The 21,343-nt window shown below is 48.1% G+C and overlaps 1 protein-coding gene across 4 annotated transcripts in view; it reads right to left on the bottom strand.

Moving 5' to 3' along the window:
* The window catches only part of LOC140911063 (phospholipid-transporting ATPase ID-like), a 131,064-nt gene that overhangs the window by 62,234 nt on the left and 47,487 nt on the right, over positions 1-21,343 (bottom strand). For 3 of the 4 annotated variants that reach the window (XM_073343294.1, XM_073343293.1, XM_073343296.1), the window contains exons 4-6: positions 15,401-15,514; positions 2,526-2,624; positions 1,116-1,177 (exon numbers count right to left, since the gene is read on the bottom strand). In XM_073343294.1, the coding sequence (XP_073199395.1) occupies positions 1,116-1,177; positions 2,526-2,624; positions 15,401-15,514 (275 nt within the window). Of the gene's footprint in view, positions 1-1,115; positions 1,178-2,525; positions 2,625-15,400; positions 15,515-21,343 lie in introns of those variants that run through there. The other variant, XM_073343295.1, reaches the window with a different exon arrangement.

Consider the following 21,343-nt stretch of genomic DNA (forward strand, 5'->3'; position numbering starts at 1 on the left):
ACCTGCTCTGGGTCTCCATGAAGTCATTAGTAAAACTCCATTTGAGTTCATTGATAGCAACACTGGAACCTGTGGCCTCTGGCCGCTTCACAGTGGAAGTGAATTATGCACATTGCTATATAAACGTATCTGTTTAGTGGGGATGGTAGTCCCAGTGTGACTGGTTTCAGATTTACTGGACTGAAAATGCTAACAATCAGCAAAATCACTGGTTTCCAGCTTTATTTCATTGTTCCTGTTATTTGGCAGTGTTTGTACAATACACTGGTCTCTACAGTACTGTGAAAACCATAGGGCGACCAAGCACTCCACCTTTGTCACCAGCTATACTCCAAGAGCAGTTGGGTCTTCCTGGAACAATGAGTACAGAACTCATCTACTTGCCACAAAAGGCCAGGACCTACCGCTGGAGCAAAAGGAAAGTCATTGCTAGCCGTAAAGTGCCCAGGCCAAAGAATTGAACAGTTCTGATTCCATCCAATAGACAGCAGGGGGATGGGGGTGGGTTTGTGTACAGAGAAGTTTCTTGTAGTTGTTAATTTAACATCAAAAGTCTCTGCTGATTAGGTCTAGTTCTGTCTGCTCAGGAATGAATACATAAAACAAATGCATGTGGCACCAGAGAATGCAGTCACGTCTGATGCCTCTGGGATATTTTGTAAAATAATCTGTCATTGTTAATGCATACAGTTGGCATCTCCAATTTAAAATTGACAGCCCAACTTTTTCTGGGTGGGCTGATGGCTTTAGTACCTACACTGACAAAGTGACCGTACCTTTTGCTACTTATTAACCAGATACGTTAACCAAACAATAACACACAGCACTGCGAACAATGAACTTTCCTGAGATGTCTGTCATGCTACTTGAACTGAAGACTGCACAGTGAAATCTAGGGAAGCAGAGCAGACTTTGGGATCCCATAAGGTAAAATAATACCTTAAAACAAAGCTGCCATGATCTCCAGTGGAAGTAGAATGCGGACAATAGAATGTACATAGTATGGAGCTTTAATAGTCACATTTGTTGAATCTGTCAGAAATTTTGAGTTTTTGCAGAAGCGTCTCCTGGAGACAAACCTTCAGCCAAAATTTCCGTAAAGAAATAAGATTTACCTGCCATTAATCAGCACCTGGACGGGACGGTTATTGACATGATTGTCACTTTTGTGTCGATTCTGAAAAACGTAAAAGTTGATCGGGGTGTTAGAAGAAACTCCACAGAAACCAAGTGTGTGTGATCAGAGGATAAAGCAATCCCATTTCAGGATTCCTACCCAGCTGGGGAAATGATAAGGGCATAAATGCAAGGACAGAATAGTGCCATAACTTTTTCTATGCTCTTAACCCTCCTGTTTAGGGGAAACCTCGCTCAGTTACATCAGAATCAAAATGACTCTGAAAGACAGAAGAGGGGAAATACCCATAACCATTACCAGGGCCAACCCTGCACAGGGGCTGCTGCCCTTGACCCCTGCACTTTAAGAGAACCAGTGGTTTTGGTTGCTCGCCATCAATATGCACCCATGAGCCAAAGACTCCATTCCACCGCTCTGGAGGTCTCTCCACCCAGCATTTTAGGTTAAATTGTCAAGTCCACATTGAACTCTGGCAGCATCTGGTGCAGGGGGCTGTCTGGGACAGAGACTGACAGGCAAGAAGGATCCTGCTATGGAAGGGCCCACTCTGAGGAGAAAGAGATAGACGGGCCCTGCTGTGTCACTTAACCTGGAGTCCCACAAAAGCCCAGGCTGGCCTTGACTGCCACAGTTCTGCAGATAAGGTGCTTGGAGGTATCCATTTCACTGCTGCTACATGAAATGGCCATAAGGGTTCTGGGTGAGTCCCCTATTTTTTAAGGGGGCTCTTCACTGCCCACACTTCAGAACGAGAGTTCGTTCGGTCTCATTCAGAACTGCACCGACCCCTTGTGTGACTGGACTCAGTGACCAGGGTTGTTAGAAGGAGCACAGAAAACCACATGCCAACACACATGCAATGGGATTCTGGAAAGCACTCAGCTGTAGGCCTCACTCCGCTCCCATTGCAGCCAATCGGACTTTTACCACCAACTCCAATGGGAACAGAGTTAGGCTAATGCCGAGCACCTCTAAACAGTCCGACCCAACTTCCCCCCTCCCGCCATGTGCTTTCCTAGCGCAGCTCTGCGGTGGGTTCTAAGGTGCTGAGCCAAGGTTTTCCAGCACGGGTGCCTGAGAACAGACTCCTCAATCCGTATGCAGGCAGCTAAATAAGTGGCCGGATTTTCAGAAGTGTTGCACCCCCCACAGTTCCCGCGAAAGTCAGTGGGAGCTGTTGGTGCTCAGGACTGCTGAAAATCTAGCTACTTAGTTAGGTGATTCAACATGGACGTTGGGGCCTGACCGCAGCGCCCCCCCACTGGCCATAGACAAACGCTGCAACCGCCCCCCTCCGGCTGCACGGACTGGCCGTGTTTTGCTTGATCGTGTCACTGGGGACCCCAGACACACGCTGAACTCAGGGTGGGGGATCCAGGCCTCTTACAAAATCGTCGATGGCATCCTTGACGCCCGACACGGTCAGCACCAGCACCAGCGGCACCACTGTCGTAAACCAGGACAAGGAGGAGACCTCAGGAATGAGCTGCAGGGGAAGAAAAGCGGGGCTTTACCGGCTTGACAACAAGCAAACAGCCTGCAACAACGCACTGGATCCCAGGGAGGCTGCTAAAAGAGTTTACTCTGCATACAAATAACAGAGAAAGATGGGTTTCAGAGTAACAGCCGTGTTAGTCTGTATTCGCAAAAAGAAAAGGAGGACTTGTGGCACCTTAGAGACTAACCAATTTATTTGAGCATGAGCTTTCGTGAGCTACAGCTCAGAGAAAGATGGAAATTCTGTGCGATCTTTTACACACAAACCCACAAAGGAAAACCAGCCTTTGTGTAAAAAGGGACCGGGGGGCCTTGGGAAAGGGAGGAGATTTATTTCCCTCTGGTTTTTCTTACATTCGAAATATCGAGTCCCTTTTCTGGAGGACTTCGGCACTGACATTTGGAGGGCTGGGATGGTGGCTACCTCGATAGGCTATCCCAGTCCTTGATTGTGAAGAATGGGGGGAGGCTTAGCCCTGGCCCACACTTAAGAGTTAAACTGATCTGACTCAGTGGGGGCGGCGAGATTTATTTTACTGGTAAGATGCCAAGTGTGGACATAGTTACAGTGGTATAAACGTGACTTTTCCCAGTATAATTATTCCCCTTCCCATACGGGAATAGCACCCCTGGCATAAGCACCTTTATACTAAGATAACTGTCCACACTAGGGGGTGGTGTAGTTTATCTATACTGCTTACAGCAGTACAAATTTCTAGCGCAGAAAAGCCCTCAGAATGGGAGAGATGCAGCTTGGGATTCCATGTTCTGCTCCACTGTCCTATTCCAAGTCCTACAAATATCCCCAAAGTCCTCTGAGTAAATGAAGAAAGGGCAAAGAGCTGATATTGGTAGGAGGCGGCGGTGGTGGTGGCCTACCTGATAAATCTCATCTACAGATTAAAGACCAACAGCCACAGTGTCGTCTACCAGTAACAAGGCTGTAGTTATGGCTGAGGAGGTACTTTCACTATAAGCCTGGTTTTTAGGTTCTTATGATTTCCTGAAAAATGTCCCTGTGAGCTGGAATTTCCCAGGTTTGCTCTCAGCACATAGGGGAGGTGTGACGTTATTGACATAAACTATGACCATATAAATCATTGCTGCAACCTCTGTTATATGTTGGCAGCAAATATTGTACAAAGGTTGTCATGGGAGGTGTCTATAAAACGGTTACGCTGTGCTGGTTAGGATGATGCTGTCTGTATGTGTGTATCATTTTGTAGCTGAAGGTATGAATATGGGCAATGTACTTGTATCTTAATGTGTTTTGATTCTAAGTAGCCTCAATGAAGCATTTGGTCAGCTTCTTGAGAAAGAACTATTCTCAGTAAGTGCCCACTCAAGATATACTTAACGGACAATGAATTTTGGGAGACACCAATCCACATCTGAGCTTTCCTGGGAATGTTCAAACTAACACGTAAACAATGGCATCCGCCTGCAAACTGAGTCATGTGACTTGCCCATGTGACTCCAAGCTCCACCTTGCTGCTGTGATTTTCCACAGTAAGAACAAAGAGGGGTCCTTCCACGGGCAGAGAATATAAAAGGCCCTGAAAACCCCTCCATCTTGTCTTCAATCCTGCTTCTGACCTCTGGAGGAACCTTACTACAAACTGAAGCTCCGAACAAAGGACTGAATGACCCATCCCAGCTGTGGATGTTCTCCAGAGACTTGATTTGAACCAGAAGTTTATTCCATCCCTGCTAAAAGCCTGAACCAAGAACTTTGCCATCACTGTATGTCATTGATTCCATTGAACCAATTCTAGCTCTTATCTATATTCTAGTTCTCATCTCTATCTTTTTCCTTTTATGAATAAATAAGCCTTTAGATTTTAGATTCTAAAGGATTGGCAAAGCGTGATTTGTGGGTAAGATCTGATCTGGATGTAAGCAGTGTCAGGATGAGCTCCACCCTGACATCTGGTGGTGAGGTGTGGCAAGTTGTGGAAAAGAACTTCAGGGGCCGATCTCATTTGCATAGGCACACCCACCATGCCTAGAATGAGACCATAGCTGCCCAAATGGTCACTTTGACTGCTGTGGGATCCCCAGTGTCTCTGTTATTGGGGCAGGAAGAATAAATTGTTATTACCCTGATTATGGGAACTGTGCTTGGAACTGTATGTGGCCTTTTGTTATGATGGAGGGATTCACCATCATCTAAGTAGCACTCGCTAGGCAAGGGTCATGGGTTCCAAAACTGTGTGAATGGAGAGAGGCTGGGGACAAGTATTAATACTTGGTGGCATGGGCCCTTTGGTGAGGGCCTTACATGCTGATTGCACTTCCTCCTTTCTCCACTGTGGAATATCAGAGCTAATTTTGATTTCATTAGAAGTCTAGTTATAGGCTGCTGAGCTCACTTTGGGCTGACAGTGCACCAGCACTGGGGCTCCCCTACTATAAGCTGAATTCACCTAAGAGCTGAAATCACTGAGTGTTGTGTTAAGTAGTGGGGGAGCCTGAAGATATATTGTGGAGCAGGTTGCGGGACGGCTGGTGAAGCAGTTCGACGCGGAGCAGTGTGTGGATGGCAGGAGCTGCTTGTGGGCCGTGGAGCTGAGTGAAGGAGTTCGTGGGGCGGCTGGCGGAGCGGAGCGTAGCTGAGTGAAGGAGTTCGTGGGGCGGCTGGTGGAGTGGAGTGCAGCTGCGTGAAGGAGTTTATTGGCGGCTGGCGGAGCGGAGTGCAGCTGCGTGAAGGAGTTTTATGGGGCGGCTGGCGGAGCGGAGCGGAGCGCCGCTATGGGGCGGTCAGCTTCAGATCACGTAAGGTGCCTCTTACCCCCGTCCCATTTCCACCCAGGTTGGGAGGTAAAGCTCCGCCGATAAACTTTCGAACTCTGGGGCTGCCCTGACCAGGGACAGAGACTTTTGGGGCATTGGACTTTTGGGGTTGCTGGACTCAAGAACCAAAGGGAAAAGGGCATGCCCCAATTTGCCTGGGGTGGGGTTGTTTTTGCTCATGGGTTGTGTTATGAATCCTGTTGGTGGTGTTTCCCCAACATAATGCCACATTGTTTCTCTCTGTTATTAAAAGACTTTTGCTACACTCAGACTATGTGCTTGCGAGAGGGAAGTATCGCCTCTTGGAGGCGCCCAGCGGGGGTGGTATATATTTGTCCCAGGTCACTGGGTGGGGGCTCGAGCCGGTTTGCATTGTGTTATTGGAATGGATCCCCTAGATATTGAACCCGGCCCTTGTTGCTGCCAACTCTGACGGGCAGAAGGGTTACATTTTTGGGGGCTCGTCCGGGATCTCCTGGGTCAGTACCCCTCGCAAGCACCTGTTGAGTGATCCACTACATTGGGAAACAATTTATATATTTTTTTTTGTTTGTGCTTATATTTTGAGGAAATTACTGTTTGTATAATGGCTAATATGTCAGGTTTGTTGGGCCCTGGCTCAGCAGCTTCTAGCTCAGAGGCTGCAGCCTCGGCTGATGATTGGACAAAAGCTCTGGGGCAAATATTGGAAAAGGTTGTGCTGCCCCATGCTGAGTCAGACTCTTGTCGTAAGTTAAGATTATTTGCTGGGGAGGAGGAGTTTGAACCCTGGTTAGAGCATACCACTGAAATGCTGCAAGAGTGGGCCGTACCAGATGCAGAAAAGCGAAGATGCCTTATAGAGAGCCTTGGCGGCCCAGCATTAGATGTGATTCGCACCCTGAAGCTCATTGACCCTGGGGTCGGTGTGAAGGACTGCCTAGAGGCCCTTGAACACAACTTTGGGAGCGTAGAGGGCCCTGAAGACAGCTACTGTAAGTTCCTTAATTCCCGACAACAAAAGGGCGAGAAGGCTTCAGCCTACATACAGAGACTGGAGAGACTGCTTCAGAGAGCTGTCATGAGGGGAGCAGTGACTGCTGAGCAGATGGATCAGACTAGACTGGCTCAAATTGTAAGAGGAACTCAGTATCAGAACCCGATTCTACTTCATCTCCAGCTAAGAGAACGACGGGAACATCCCCCAAGTTACTCCCAGCTGATAAAAGAGGTCCGAGAGGAGGAAGAAAGGCAGGCTGCCAGTGAGTTTTGGGAAGCCCAAACATCGGAGCCAGCCAGCACAACACCACTGCAAATGGCCAGTGTACTGATGGTGAGCACCAGAGAGGAACTTGCCCAACAAATGCAGGTCCTGACGGAACGGATAGCTGAGCTGCAAAGTACCGTTGACCGAGTTAAGACTTCTAGGAATAAGAAGCCTCAAACTGTGGCGATTGAGAAGCCCGCACTTAGAGCCACCATCCCCCCCAGGCGAAGGGGGAAAGGTCAATTCTTCTGCTACCGATGTGGTCAGGATGGACACAGTGCTGCCAAGTGCCGTAATGAAGAAAACCCCTCCTTAGTGTATGGAAAGCTGAGGATCAGTTGGGAGAGATCCGGTAGCTGCCAGAGGGTCTGGGGACGGGGACCCCCCAGGTCTGCAGGATTTGAAGATTCCCCCAGAAAAGACTGTCCAGCTGGGATCCCTGCAGGACTGATAGGGCCTCGAGCAGAGGTCATGGTGAGGATCGAAGGGGTGGAGTGTAAAGCAGTGCTTGACACTGGATCTCAAGTGACTATTATATTTCAGTCATTCTACCAACAGATGCTTAGGCACCTGCCTATACAGCCACTGACTGGCCTTGGCCTATGTGGCCTCAGCATGGATGAATACCCCTATCAAGGGTATGTCATAGTGCACCTGGAATTCCCAGAGGAGGTTGCTGGGGTAAGAGAAGAGGTAGACACAGCTGCCTTAATATGCCCTGATCCTAAAGGGACTTCTGATGTGTCTGTGCTAATAGGGACCAACTCCAGTCTCTTCAAGGTACTCGCGGATTACTGCAGAAGGCGGGCTGGGGACCAGTACCTGAATACCCTGATGATCCATACGCTTTGTGCTGAAGCCTATAGGAAAATTGAGAGCGCTAAAAGGGACACATCTGAGCTACCGCTTGGGGCACTGAAGTACGCGGGCACAGCCCCCTTAGTAGTGCCTGCAAGGACGGAGCAAGAAGTGCTTGTCATGAGTACCTGTCTGAAAGGCAGTAAAGGGACGTTAGCAATGATAGAGCAGCCGATGGGAGGAGAGCTCCCTGAAGGAGTGCTGGTCCCCAGCGGAGTCATAACCCTGCCTGCTGAAGCCCAGGAAAGGGTGACTATACTGATTGCTAATGAAACGAGTCGTGATATTTTTGTGAAGCAAGGACAAAAGATAGCAGACCTCTTTGAGCCTGAGTCGATTGTAAAACCCCAGTATGAAACTCCAGTTCCGGCAATAGACCCAGCAAAGTTTGACTTTGGAGATTCACCAGTGTCCGAGGACTGGAAAGATCGCCTGAGGAAGAAACTTTGTGAAAGATCCAAGGTGTTCTCACTGCATGAGTGGGATGTGGGATGTGCAAAAGGAGTAGAGCACAATATCAGACTACATGACTCTCGACCTTTCAGGGAGAGATCTAGGAAGATTGCTCTCTCTGAGATGGAAGATGTGCGACATCATCTTCAGGAGCTGGCTGCGAATGGCATCATTACAGAGTCCCGCAGCCCATACGCCTCACCCATTGTGGTAGTCCGCAAAAAGAATGGGAAAATCCGGATGTGTATTGACTACCGCACCCTAAACAGCCGTACGGTGGTCGACCAGTACACTATGCCTCGAGTGCAAGACGCCTTAGACTGTTTGCTGGGAAGCCAGTGGTTCTCTGTGTTGGATCTTCGAAGTGGATACTACCAGATCCCTCTGGGAGAAGAAGATAAGGAGAAGACAGCCTTCATCTGCCCATTAGGGTTTTATCAGTTCGAACGCATGCCCCAAGGGATTTCTGGAGCACCTGCCACCTTTCAACGTCTCATGGAGAAAGTTGTGGGAGACATGAATTTACTGCAAGTGTTAGTTTATTTGGATGACCTGATTGTGTTTGGAAGAACCTTAGAGGAGCATGAAGAAAGACTTCTTAAAGTGCTTGATAGGTTGGAGGATTATGGTCTGAAGCTTTCAATTGACAAATGCCAGTTCTGCAGAACCTCAGTGAAGTATGTGGGTCACATTGTGTCCCAAGAAGGTGTGAGTACTGATCCTGATAAAATAGAAGCACTCACTACATGGCCACGTCCAAGTAACTACAGAGAACTCAAGACCTTCCTTGGATTTAGTGGCTACTACCGCAGATTTGTGAAAAACTATGCTACGATTGTAAAGCCTCTGAATGATCTTACCAGGGGACATCAGTCCAGCAAGAACAAATCTAAGTCCAAGAATAAGGGGAGGTCCCCAAAGCCTCCTGTGCAGAGACACAATGGCCCCTTTGCACCATTTGGGCCACGGTGGGATGAGAGATGTGAAAGGGCTTTTCGAGAAATCATTACTTGCCTAACTCATGCTCCAGTCCTAGTTTTTGCCGACCCAAGCAAACCATTTATCCTGCATACTGATGCCAGTTTGGAGGGTCTGGGAGCAGTCCTGTACCAGGAAGTGGAAGGCAAATGTAAACCTGTAGCCTTTGCCAGCCGAGGATTGTCTGATAGTGAAACTCGCTATCCCACCCACAAGCTGGAGTTTTTGGCCTTGAAATGGGCCATCACTGAGAAATTTCGAGACTACTTGTATGATGCTCAGTTCCAGGTGTGGACAGACAACAATCCACTGACTTATGTGTTAACAAGTGCTAAGCTGGATGCTACAGGGCAGAGATGGGTGGCCGCCTTGGCTAGCTATGAGTTCAGCATTCAGTACCGATCAGGGAGAAGCAATGTAGATGCAGATGCATTGTCCAGGCGTCCGCAGGCTCCAGAAGTTGCTGTGATACCCACAGATGGAGTGAGAGCTATTTGCAGTGTGAGTCGCCGAGAGCCAGAGGCCCGTGAAGACTTTCAGGGATGTGTTGCAGAAGCTTTGGGCCTGCCCCCTGAATGCATGCCTTCTGCTTCGGTGAACTATATTGCATTAGACCAATCTCCTTTGCCCATGCTCAATGCGGCTGACTGGCAAGAAGCCCAGCGGCAAGATATTGACATTCGTGATACACTACTTGCCAAAAGGGAGGGGCGAAGCCCAGCTGCAGTTGTCCCACCTAACCCGGAGGGTAAACTACTATTGAGAGAATGGACCAAACTAAAACTGATTCAGGGAGTGCTACACCGAATGACCACTGACCCTTTACAAAAACAACGAGCACAACTAGTACTGCCAAAAAAGTACAGAGCCCTGGCCATGAGGGCCCTGCATGATGACTTTGGGCATTTAGGGATGGAGAGGACCCTGGAACTTATTCGTAGTAGGTTCTACTGGCCCCGAATGGCTGAAGATGTTCGCAGGAAATGTGAGACTTGCGCTCGATGTGTTCAAAGGAAAACTCTGCCCACAAGGGCTGCATATTTCAAGAACATCACCAGCAACAAACCTTTGGAGTTGGTATGCATTGATTTCTTGTCTGTAGAGGTAGACAAGAGGAATGTTGGAAACATTCTAGTAGTGACTGACCATTTTACACGGTATGCACAAGCATATCCCACACGTGATCAGAGGGCCACCACCGTTGCTCGAGTATTGTGGGACAAATATTTCTCAGTCTATGGATTCCCGGCTCGGATACACTCTGATCAGGGGCGGGATTTTGAGAGTCACCTTCTGAAGGAGGTGCTGAAGATAGCAGGAATTAAAAAGTCTAGGACAACGCCTTATCACCCCCAAGGTGATCCTCAGCCAGAGAGGTTCAATCGAACCCTATTAGATATGTTGGGAACTTTGCGACCAGAGCAGAAGGCAACCTGGAGCCAGCATGTCGCATTTCTGGTGCATGCCTACAATGCCACAAAGAACGATGCTACGGGAGTCACCCCATATCTCTTGATGTTTGGGCGAGAACCAAGATTACCCATAGACTTGTGCTTTGGTGTATCAGAGGATGGAGATAGCTATGAAACTCATCAGCAATATGTATCCCGACTAAGAGAAAAGCTGCGGGATGCTTATCGCTTAGCTACCGCTGCGGCTCGGAAGAACGCAGACCGCAACAAACATCGATATGATGCTAGAGTGCGTTCGCAGGAGCTCCAGCCGGGGGACAGAGTCCTGCTGCGAAATTTGGGTATTGCTGGCAAACACAAGATAGCTGACAGATGGAAGGCAATACCTTACCTGGTGATGGAAAAGCTGGGAGATCTGCCGGTCTACAAGATCAAACCTGAAGACGGTCCAGGGCAAATAAAGACGGTGCATAGAAACCTTTTGCTCCCTGTGGGGGAATTGGTAAGCACCCCTTGTGAGATGGGCCACGGCAGGGCCGCCGGGCAGAACAGAGGTGCTAGACCAAAGCCACCATCCAACACAGACAGTGGGCCCCCTGCAGCTAACTTACCCCTATTCTGCACATCTGAGAGTGAGTCTGAGGAGGAAGACACAACCCTGGTGTATCCTGGGATGGAGACAAGATTTCAGTCTCGATCAGCTGAACCAAACGAGAGTTTTCCCTCTTCCGCCCTAAACCCAATGGCGGAACTATTTAGGCCCCTTTCTGATACCCCGGTGCTGCTGATGAGACCCCCCTGTGATGACACACACAGGTTATTGGACAATGGGGACAGACAGGTAGAGGATGTCCTGGGCACCTTGGACCCTCCAGCGTTAGAACTAGGAGTGCAGGGGCCTACGCCAGTAGCCGAGGGACCCTCCAGGGAAGCCTCTCCATCCATCACTCAAGAGGATGTTCCCCTTACTTCGGCAACAGAGATTCTCAATAGACGAGACAGGGTGATAAGACCAGTGAAACGGTTAACTTATGATGCACCTGGGGTGACTAGTGAGGAGCCAATACATTTAGCACACAGGCTTGTGGAAGCTAAAGTGGGCTTCCTGAGGCCCTTTGGAGGAAACCAATGAGTTGGTATAAAGGGAGTGTGATTTGTCGGGACGACAAAGTCTCGGCTGGGGGGAGGATGTAAGCAGTGTCAGGATGAGCTCCACCCTGACATCTGGTGGTGAGGTGTGGCAAGTTGTGGAAAAGAACTTCAGGGGCCGATCTCATTTGCATAGGCACACCCACCATGCCTAGAATGAGACCATAGCTGCCCAAATGGTCACTTTGGCTGCTGTGGGATCCCCAGTGTCTCTGTTATTGGGGCAGGAAGAATAAATTGTTATTACCCTGATTATGGGAACTGTGCTTGGAACTGTATGTGGCCTTTTGTTATGATGGAGGGATTCACCATCATCTAAGTAGCACTCGCTAGGCAAGGGTCATGGGTTCCAAAACTGTGTGAATGGAGAGAGGCTGGGAACAAGTATTAATACTTGGTGGCATGGGCCCTTTGGTGAGGGCCTTACATGCTGATTGCACTTCCTCCTCTCTCCACTGTGGAATATCAGAGCTAATTTTGATTTCATTAGAAGTCTAGTTATAGGCTGCTGAGCTCACTTTGGGCTGACAGTGCACCAGCACTGGGGCTCCCCTACTATAAGCTGAATTCACCTAAGAGCTGAAATCACTGAGTGTTGTGTTAAGTAGTGGGGGAGCCTGAAGATATATTGTGGAGCAGGTTGCGGGACGGCTGGTGAAGCAGTTCGACGCGGAGCAGTGTGTGGATGGCAGGAGCTGCTTGTGGGCCGTGGAGCTGAGTGAAGGAGCCGTGGGGCGGCTGGCGGAGCAGAGCGCAGCTGAGTGAAGGAGTTCGTGGGGCGGCTGGTGGAGTGGAGTGCAGCTGCGTGAAGGAGTTTTATGGGGCGGCTGGCGGAGCGGAGCACAGCTGAGCGAAGGAGTTCGTGGGGCGGCTGGTGGAGTGGAGTGCAGCTGCGTGAAGGAGTTTTATGGGGCGGCTGGCGGAGCGGAGCACAGCTGAGCGAAGGAGTTCGTGGGGCGGCTGGTGGAGTGGAGTGCAGCTGCGTGAAGGAGTTTTGTGGGGCGGCTGGCGGGGCGGGGCGGGGCGGGGCGGAGCGGAGCGCCGCTATGGAGCTATGGGGCGGTCAGCTTCAGATCACGTAAGGTGCCTCTTACCCCCGTCCCATTTCCACCCAGGTTGGGAGGTAAAGCTCCGCCGATAAACTTTCGAACTCTGGGGCTGCCCTGACCAGGGACAGAGACTTTTGGGGCATTGGACTTTTGGGGTTGCTGGACTCAAGAACCAAAGGGAAAAGGGCATGCCCCAATTTGCCTGGGGTGGGGTTGTTTTTGCTCATGGGTTGTGTTATGAATCCTGTTGGTGGTGTTTCCCCAACATAATGCCACATTGTTTCTCTCTGTTATTAAAAGACTTTTGCTACACTCAGACTATGTGCTTGCGAGAGGGGAAGTATCGCCTCTCGGAGGCGCCCAGCGGGGGTGGTATAGATTTGTCCCAGGTCACTGGGTGGGGGCTTGAGCCGGTTTGCATTGTGTTATTGGAATGGATCCCCTAGATATTGAACCCGGCCCTTGTTGCTGCCAACTCTGACGGGCAGAAGGGTTACATGTATATTGACCTGGGTCTGGGGCTTGGTCCTTTGGGACCGAGAGAACCTTTGTTCTTTTACTGTGGCATTGGTTTTCATAACCATTTGTCCCCATAACAAGTGGGAAACTGGAGTGTCTAAGGGAATTGCTTATGTGACTTATGGTTAGCCAGTGGGGTAAAACCAAAGTCCTCTCTGTTTGGCTGGTTTGGTTTGCCTTAGAAGGGGAGAAACCCCAGCCTTGGGCTGTAACTGCCCTGCTCTGAGCAACTTGTTCTGAATTGGTACTCTCAGTTGGGTCCCACCAAAGCCAGCATTGTTACAGGAGGGATTTAAATTTAGTAAAATTCTGTTCAGTCATTTCTGAGTTGTCTGAGCATGGCAAAGGTGATTCTAACAGGACAATGTGCCAGGCTTGTTTGTGCTTGGATGAGTCTAAAAAGACAAACTAAAAACATCAAACATGCCTTAGAATCAGTCCTCCATGAGGGCCACGCTCTTTGATAGCAGGGTTAAGAGACATGGTTTAGAAATGACAAAGCACATGCCTTTTATCATTGTTTGAGCAAAGTACAAAGGTGCAGAGACGCTGATATAGGCTGGTGAGATATGCTCAGTTTTAGGGCAGAGACACACTACTATCGGGAATGGGCAAACTTCAGCCCAGGGACCCGTATGAGCCTTAGAGTTCTACGCTGGTGCCTTCTGCTACCACCTCCTTTATTAAAGCCTACGTGCCCCAGCATGCAATTCCACCCCCTGCTCTGAGTACAGAGCAGCAATCTGCTCCGTTTTTTGTAAATTAACTGCAAGCTCCTTGCTGTAACACTCCCAGTCTCATGAAAATGTTAGTGTTTGCAAAGTCAGCTCTCTCCCAGGCTCTCCGGTGATGAAGTTGGTAGATACCAGCAGTTTGTCTTTTAATAAGATTGATAAGGACGGGTTTCACTAGGTGCTGCAGGGGGAAACCATCCGAGGGAACCCAAGAGCAGTTGTCAGAGTAACAGCCGTGTTAGTCTGTATTCGCAAAAAGAAAAGGAGGACTTGTGGCACCTTAGAGACTAACCAATTTATTTGAGCATGAGCTTTCGTGAGCTACAGCTCACTTCATCGGATGCATACTGTGGAAACTGCAGAAAACATTATATACACAGAGACCATGAAACAATACCTCCTCCCACCCTACTCTCCTGCTGGTAATAGCTTATCTAAAGTGATCACTCTCCTTACAATGTGTATGATAATCAAGTTGGGCCATTTCCAGCACAAATCCAGGTTTTCTCACCCTCTGCCCCCCCCCACACAAACTCACTCTCCTGCTGGTAATAGCCCATCCAAAGTGACCACTCTCTTTACAATGTGTATGATAATCAAGGTGGGCCATTTCCAGCACAAATCCAGGTTTTCTCAAACCCCCCCCCCTTTCCAAAAACCACACACACAAACTCACTCTCCTGCTTTTTATGTGTGTGGTTTGTGTGTGTGGTTTTTGGAAAAGGGGGGGTGTGTGAGAAAACCTGGATTTGTGCTGGAAATGGCCCACCTTGATTATCATTGTAGGGAGAGTGGTCACTTTGGATAAGCTATTACCAGCAGGAGAGTGAGTTTGTGTGTGTGGTTTTTGGAGGGGGGTGAGGGAGTGAGAGAACCTGGATTTATGCAGGAAATGGCCCACCTTGATTCACATACACATTGTGAAGAGAGTGGTCACTTTGGATGGGCTATTACCAGCAGGAGAGTGAGTTTGTGTGTGTGGGGGGGGGGGGGGCGGAGGGTGAGAAAACCTGGATTTGTGCTGGAAATGGCCCAACTTGATGATCACTTTAGATAAGCTATTACCAGCAGGAGAGTGAGGTGGGAGGAGGTATTGTTTCATGGTCTCTGTGTATATAATGTCTTCTGCAGTTTCCATAGTATACATCCGATGAAGTGAGCTATAGCTCACGAAAGCTTATGCTCAAATAAATTGGTTAGTCTCTAAGGTGCCACAAGTCCTCCTTTTCTTCAAGAGCAGTTGGCAACACTTACCTGTAGAACAGGAGACGAAAAATGGGCACAACGTCTTTTCAATATTAACAAAATCTTCCCTTCCCTGGGATCAAGCCAGCATGTCTAACAGGCACTCCCGCCGGAGAGGAACTGTACCACGTTTGCCAGACCTCGTCAGGACGAGTTTCCTTTCTTGCCCTGTTTTATGTCTCTGCTTTTGGGTTTTAATAAGATGCTAATTCACATTATGGGCACAGTTGCTTGGGCTGTGGGTTGACTTGCTTTAGTCCAAGTCAACCCACAGCCAGGCATTGGGAAGAGGCCAGACAGTTCTGGTAAAAAGGAGAGTGAATTCATACCTGAAGAATCAGCAGGAACAAAAAATAAGCATTGGCTATTCGCTGAAACTGCTCAAACAGGTTGAGAGGCAGGAAAGTGAAGAAATTGTATTTCGATGTTTTAATTGAATTGTTCTGTGGAAACAAAAAGCAAACAAATGGGTGGTAAAACAGGAAAAGAAATTGCAGCACAACCCAGTTCAGCAGGGTTTTACGGGTTTAAATTTAGCAATAACATTGTTCACAGCAGCCACTCAAAAACATTTCCTTTTCCCCAAACACACACACACACTTTCCTGTATTATGGGAGACACATTTTTATGCTCTTTGTAACTGGCACACAGCGAAGATTTTACCGGTTTGTTTGTTTGTTTCTGGTAGCATCCACAATATGCTAGCTGCTTTCCAACCAGCAAACAGGGATCAGCTGCTATCCTGTAGACAGACAGACAGACAGCAGGCTGGGAGGCAGACATTGAAAGGGAGGCAGGAGTACAACTGTGGGGTAGTGTGTTCAAGGCATTTTGCCATCTCATAGCAATATAGGGTTAATGCAGTGTTAAAAATACAGAAACTCTATAAAATATCCATAATTATCCTCAGATTTGTCAGCATAGGTCAGCTGGATCCCTTCTAGGCATCATGGCAGGAGTGAGTCCTTAGAAGGGATCTGAATGAGGAGAGGGCCTTGTAATTTCACTCAACGAGAGAGTTTCATGCTCAGGTGCCATGGGAGAGGGGCCACAGTGACATGTTACCAGGGGAAGGAGACTGGCACTGTTGGCAGAGTGAAAGGGCAATGCAAGGCCAGGGTAGGGGTAATGCAGAACTGGAAAAAGCCAAATGATCTGAAGGTTGCCAGGCCTTGTAGCATAAGTTCACTAACAAGCTCAGAAGTCCCTGGGGCACTGCACAGACCTGTCCATTGAGTCACTTGCTAGTGACATGCTGATGCAGACACCAATACAACATTCATTCCGACTTTGCACATTTATTTCATACAGTGGTATCTGGACCTCTTAGTTTACCATAACAGGGCCCTGCAGGTTTTACCAAGCTCCACTCCATTAGCTGCTTAAACAGCTCGTAAATTGGGGATCTGAAAAAGCTACTGGATCTGATGCATCTACAAAGATGGTTCTGAATATGTATCTCAGCAGCCATTCACTAATACAGCAAGAGTGTTCTCTTGGCGACTCACAATTGTTATTGCCCTGGGGTCACATTTCCATCTTCTCTCTTTTAATTACAGGCCGTCCATACAATAGCCATTCCTACCTCTAACCTCTTCAAACTAGAGAAAGGCCCAAGCTACTTAACACAGACCTTGGTTTGAATTTCCTCAAAGCTTCAGGGAGTTCTGATCCAGTGCTCTGATAAAATCCCAGCCCAGCCCATGAAGTTGGGATCCAGAGATGAACTTCCCCAAAGTTTGAGGTATTCCAGGTGAGATCCGTCTCTGCTTTGTAACCACACTAAGCTACATAGTGCCAGCTGTCAGTGCAGCCTGCACCTTGCTGGGTAGCCAGGGAGTGTGGTAACCAAAACAACATCTGTCATTGTTTCCATAGGTCAGGTGTTATCTCACTGAGATGGAGAAGATCAATCAGCTCCCCATTGTCTGGGCCCTACCAGTTAGAGAGCCCGGGCCCGCATGCACGGCATCTCCCCAGTGAACTTTATCGTAGTGCAGGTGTTCTTTTAAAGAGGACAGTCCGACATGCTGTGTGTGAGGGTGTTGGTGGACCACATTCAGGTGATGAGTCAGAACACCAGGTAGTGGCTATCATCTATCGAAGCATGAACAGACACACTGGGAAAAGCCAGTGAGATGGAGCCAATGGGGGCTTCTCTGCACCAAGCACAGGTTTGAGAGAAGGCTCAACAACTGGGGATAGGGAGGGGCAAGAAGGCCCAGAAGTGGTTTCCTTGGTCTGGGGAAACACATTACAAAATAGGCTTTCAAGCAGAAGTACAGTGACTTCCCCCCTTGCTATGGTTTAAAGGGTGCACTGGATTTTCTTTTCATGTGATTTTTTTCTTGGTGAAAAGTGTCTGAGTCCTGGAGACTGAAGTCTTCTCAAACAGGGTTAGTACCAGCAGCATGAACTCAAGGTCACTCCAAGGCATCGGAACCCTGCTCTGGAAAGGTCCCCTCTAAGGATGTCTCCATGGCCCATTCAGACCTTGGATTCTCAGCGGAGAAGCCAGCAAGGGGGCCAGTAATGGTTGCTGTGATGTGCACATCTCTCTGCTAGAAGGTGTTCCAGCTCCACCAGTATGGGCAATTGAACAGATGTTGCACAGAATCAGCTTTTAGACCGTGCCAAGCAGGGATGCATTTTAATTGGTGGCATATAGCTTCTTATCGCATAGCTGTTTCTAAGGTAAACCAGTGGGCACTGTCAATCCGCTCACTAATCCAGTCCCTCTCCTGTGCACAAGCCATCACCTTGAGAAGCGTCTATCGGCATGGCAGGGGGTCAGTATCACCACACTGGTGTGGTTGTGGATAACGCCATTTCAGAGGCTCTCTTAACTCTTCTCTATGTCCAGACACAAAAACAGGAGCAACCCTCTTCTGCATGAGCTCGATTTTCCATCCTATTGTACAAGCCAATCTAAAGTGCTCGAGCAGAGCAGAGATGAAACCCTTCCTTCACGGAAATCCAGGCACACGTCTCCCAGTCAGTGACTCATGGCTGCACTCCACGAAGTCGGAGAAATGTTTATCTTTTTGTTTTCTTTAAACAACGCTGTATGTCTCTTGCCATCAGACAGTTGTCTGTGGGCGTGGCACGATGGGGATTCATGTTTCCCATCACAAGATCAGAATGTTACCATTTTTAGGCTACTGTTAAGGCTGGCTCGTTAATTCAAAGCACGTGATTTCTAGGTTATGTGCATAAATGGGCTCCCTCCACATCGCAGGGCCTGAAGTAATGGAATAACATCATCTCCATCACACCCCGAGGTTAAACGACCCACCCGCGGTCACACAGTGAGGCTGTGGCAGAGCTGGGAATAGGTTATTTTGAGTGCCAGTCCTGAGTCTTCACCATGGAAGCATCTTTCCTCAGGCATTCACATCAGCCTCTAGAGAGGTCCCTTACCCACACATCTGGCCAATATCATTGACAGTCACTTCCACCTACAAAGGAGACAGTAGGGACCCCAAACTCAAGAGGACAGTATTGAGAACTAGGAACTGGCTTCAGCTGTCAGCAGCCTTTAGTGGGAATCATGTACATTACGGGAAAATCTGCTTTGAAGATACTCCAATTAAATTAAAATGGATTTGGCACCAGAAATCTCAGAGGTGAGATGAGAAGTGAGCAGGAGTGGTTTCTTTCAATTCCTGCATTCTAGTCCTGTTTATAATTTACACCAAGAAAACCGCAAGTGAACCAGAGCCTTTCATTCCATTTCCTAGTAGCTTCAGGAAACTAAACACCCAGGTCACGTGGCAGGCGCCAAATGCTGGCCTGCAAGAATGTTCCCATCTGGAATTTTTTTGCAAGCTGGTTCAATGATCAATACATTGTTTATTGCACATCACCCTTTGGTACATAGGAGAACCGTGCATCAGACTTAAGACACGAAGGAATAAATATCTGGTCTCATTGGCTGCCTCGGAATGGACAGAGTGAACCTTGATTTGCATGATCAGTTATGTGTGTTATTGCTGCAGTTAAGAATTTACTTGTTATTAGGCAATTTAAATAAACAGATCCACCACCCGGTGCCTCGTGGCACCCTGGGCTCTGCTGAGGGATGGTTTCCCGAGCTCTGTCAGGTAGCGGTGTTGTTACTAAAGGTTCTTTGTATTGTGTTGGTCTGTTAATTCTGCAATGTTCACATGTGGATACTTTATTCTTTATGGCCTTGTTGATGCTCGACCATCACACTGACTGGTTGGCCTGTTCACGGCATTTAGGTAATCTTCACTGTCCTTCATGGATGAGGTTTAGGATTTCCTCTTTCATTTCATTTGGAATAACAATGCTAATGCCTTTAATCATGAGTCCATTTGATTCTCTTGATTGTCCATGCTCTGCAAAGAAGTCTATTGTCACTTCATTATTATCCTGGAGCTACTTGGGCCAGCCGCCCCAATGTAACTTAGAATTTCCTGAAGTTGTGTGTCTGTCAAGGTTGCTTTTTGTAACTGGAGTAGTCTCTTTTCTGACATTGGTCTGCATGCGTCCACAGACTCCACAAATGCCTTTACATCATCTTCGAGCTCACAGAGTGCGCGATGATGGGCTCTGTGACAGAGTGTCTGCTACCGCCAGATTGTTCCCAGGAACATACGGAGCAATTGGGTTAAGTCATATTAACCTTAGCAACGGATGCTCGCATCTCAGCAGTGCTTGGTCCAGGTCTTCTCCGTTAATGAGGGTTACAAATGATTTATGGTCTGTTAACAGTGTAAATGAATCCTGTCCACGCACAGATATCTGTAAAAGTTCTCACATGTCCATACTCTTGCCAGGCATTCCTTCTCAATCTGTGCATATTGTTTTTCTGCTTCTTTGAGTGAGTAAGAGCAAAATGCAACTGGATTCCACTCTGAGCCTCGTTGTTGGAACAAGACGCCACACCTGCTTGCATCTGCACCAACCATTGTGGGTTTGTTCACATCGTAGTAGTTGAGAACAGGAGCTGTTGAGATAATTTCTTTTACCTTTTTAAGGCAATTTATTGATTTGGCCCCCAGAGTCAAAGTGTGTTGGACTTTAACAGTTTATGCAGTGGTTTTGTCTGTGTAGAACGGTCTTGTAGGTATCGACCACAGTAATTTACCACCCCCAGTATACGTCTCAGTTCTGGTACGTTAGTTGATACATTCAATTCTCAAATTGCTTTTACTTTCTCAAGGCTAGGACTGAATCCATCTGTTTACTGTCTGTCCCAGAAACTCAATTTGGGGTAGGTGGAAAACACATTTTTCCTTGTGTAGCTTCAGTCCAGACTGGCTGATTGGGCTTAGGGCTTCACTGAAGGTTTTGTTGTGTTCTTCCATCAAAGATCCATATATCAAAATGCTGCCCATAAAAAGTACATCTCCATTTGTGTTTGTTAACAGTTCTGCCATCCTTCTCTGGAAAATTTCAGGTGCAATGGTCATCCCAAAAGATGATCTTCACAAGCAAAACTTCCCAAAGGGTGTCATAAATATAGTCAATTTAGCACTTTCTTTGGTTAAAAGAATTTGCCAGAATCTGCTCGAGGCATCCAGCTTGGAGAATACTGTAGTTCCTTTCACCTTGGGGAGGAAGCCGTGCAGTGTTGGGAGGAGATATTTTTCTCTCACAATTGCTTCATTAAGTCTTTTAAGATCCACACAGATTCATATTTTTCCATTTTTCTTTGTAACTGGTACCACCGGGGCACACATTGCTGTTGGCTCAGATTTTCTCAGTTAAATCTGCTCCACGTTCTTTAACTCGGTCTCCACTCTATGAAGAAATGGGATCAGAATCCTGCGAGGTGTATGTACGCTGGCTGTATGGTTAGGCATTGTCCTAGAAGGTGATTTGTACTGGATCTCTTTTCAAAATCCCAATATCACCAAATATCCCATCGAGTTCTTCCACCTTTCTCACTAGGCCCATCATGGCTGCCACACTGAGGCTGAGAAGGCTGTTGGTCTGTGGTCCTTTGATCACATACTTTCAATGCATAGCTTTTGTCTTTGTTTCTGTGATGAACTGGCCCATGCAGTTCAGAATCCCTCCAAGGCTAATCAGAGAAAAGGGGGCCGGGGCGGGCAGGATTTTTAATGGCACACTGCTGCCTGCCGGGGTCCTGGCCTGGGTTCGGCAGCGGGCTGAGCGGGGCCAGTGCCTGGGACCTGACAGGCAACAGCATGCCACTAAAAATCGGCTTGCGTGCAGTCTTTGGCACGCATGCCCTAGGTTGCCGACCCCTGTGTTATAACGTTTGGAAAATTGTATCTAA

This window comes from Lepidochelys kempii, chromosome 5, assembly GCF_965140265.1.
Source record: "Lepidochelys kempii isolate rLepKem1 chromosome 5, rLepKem1.hap2, whole genome shotgun sequence".
In the NCBI taxonomy this organism is placed as follows: domain Eukaryota; kingdom Metazoa; phylum Chordata; order Testudines; family Cheloniidae; genus Lepidochelys; species Lepidochelys kempii.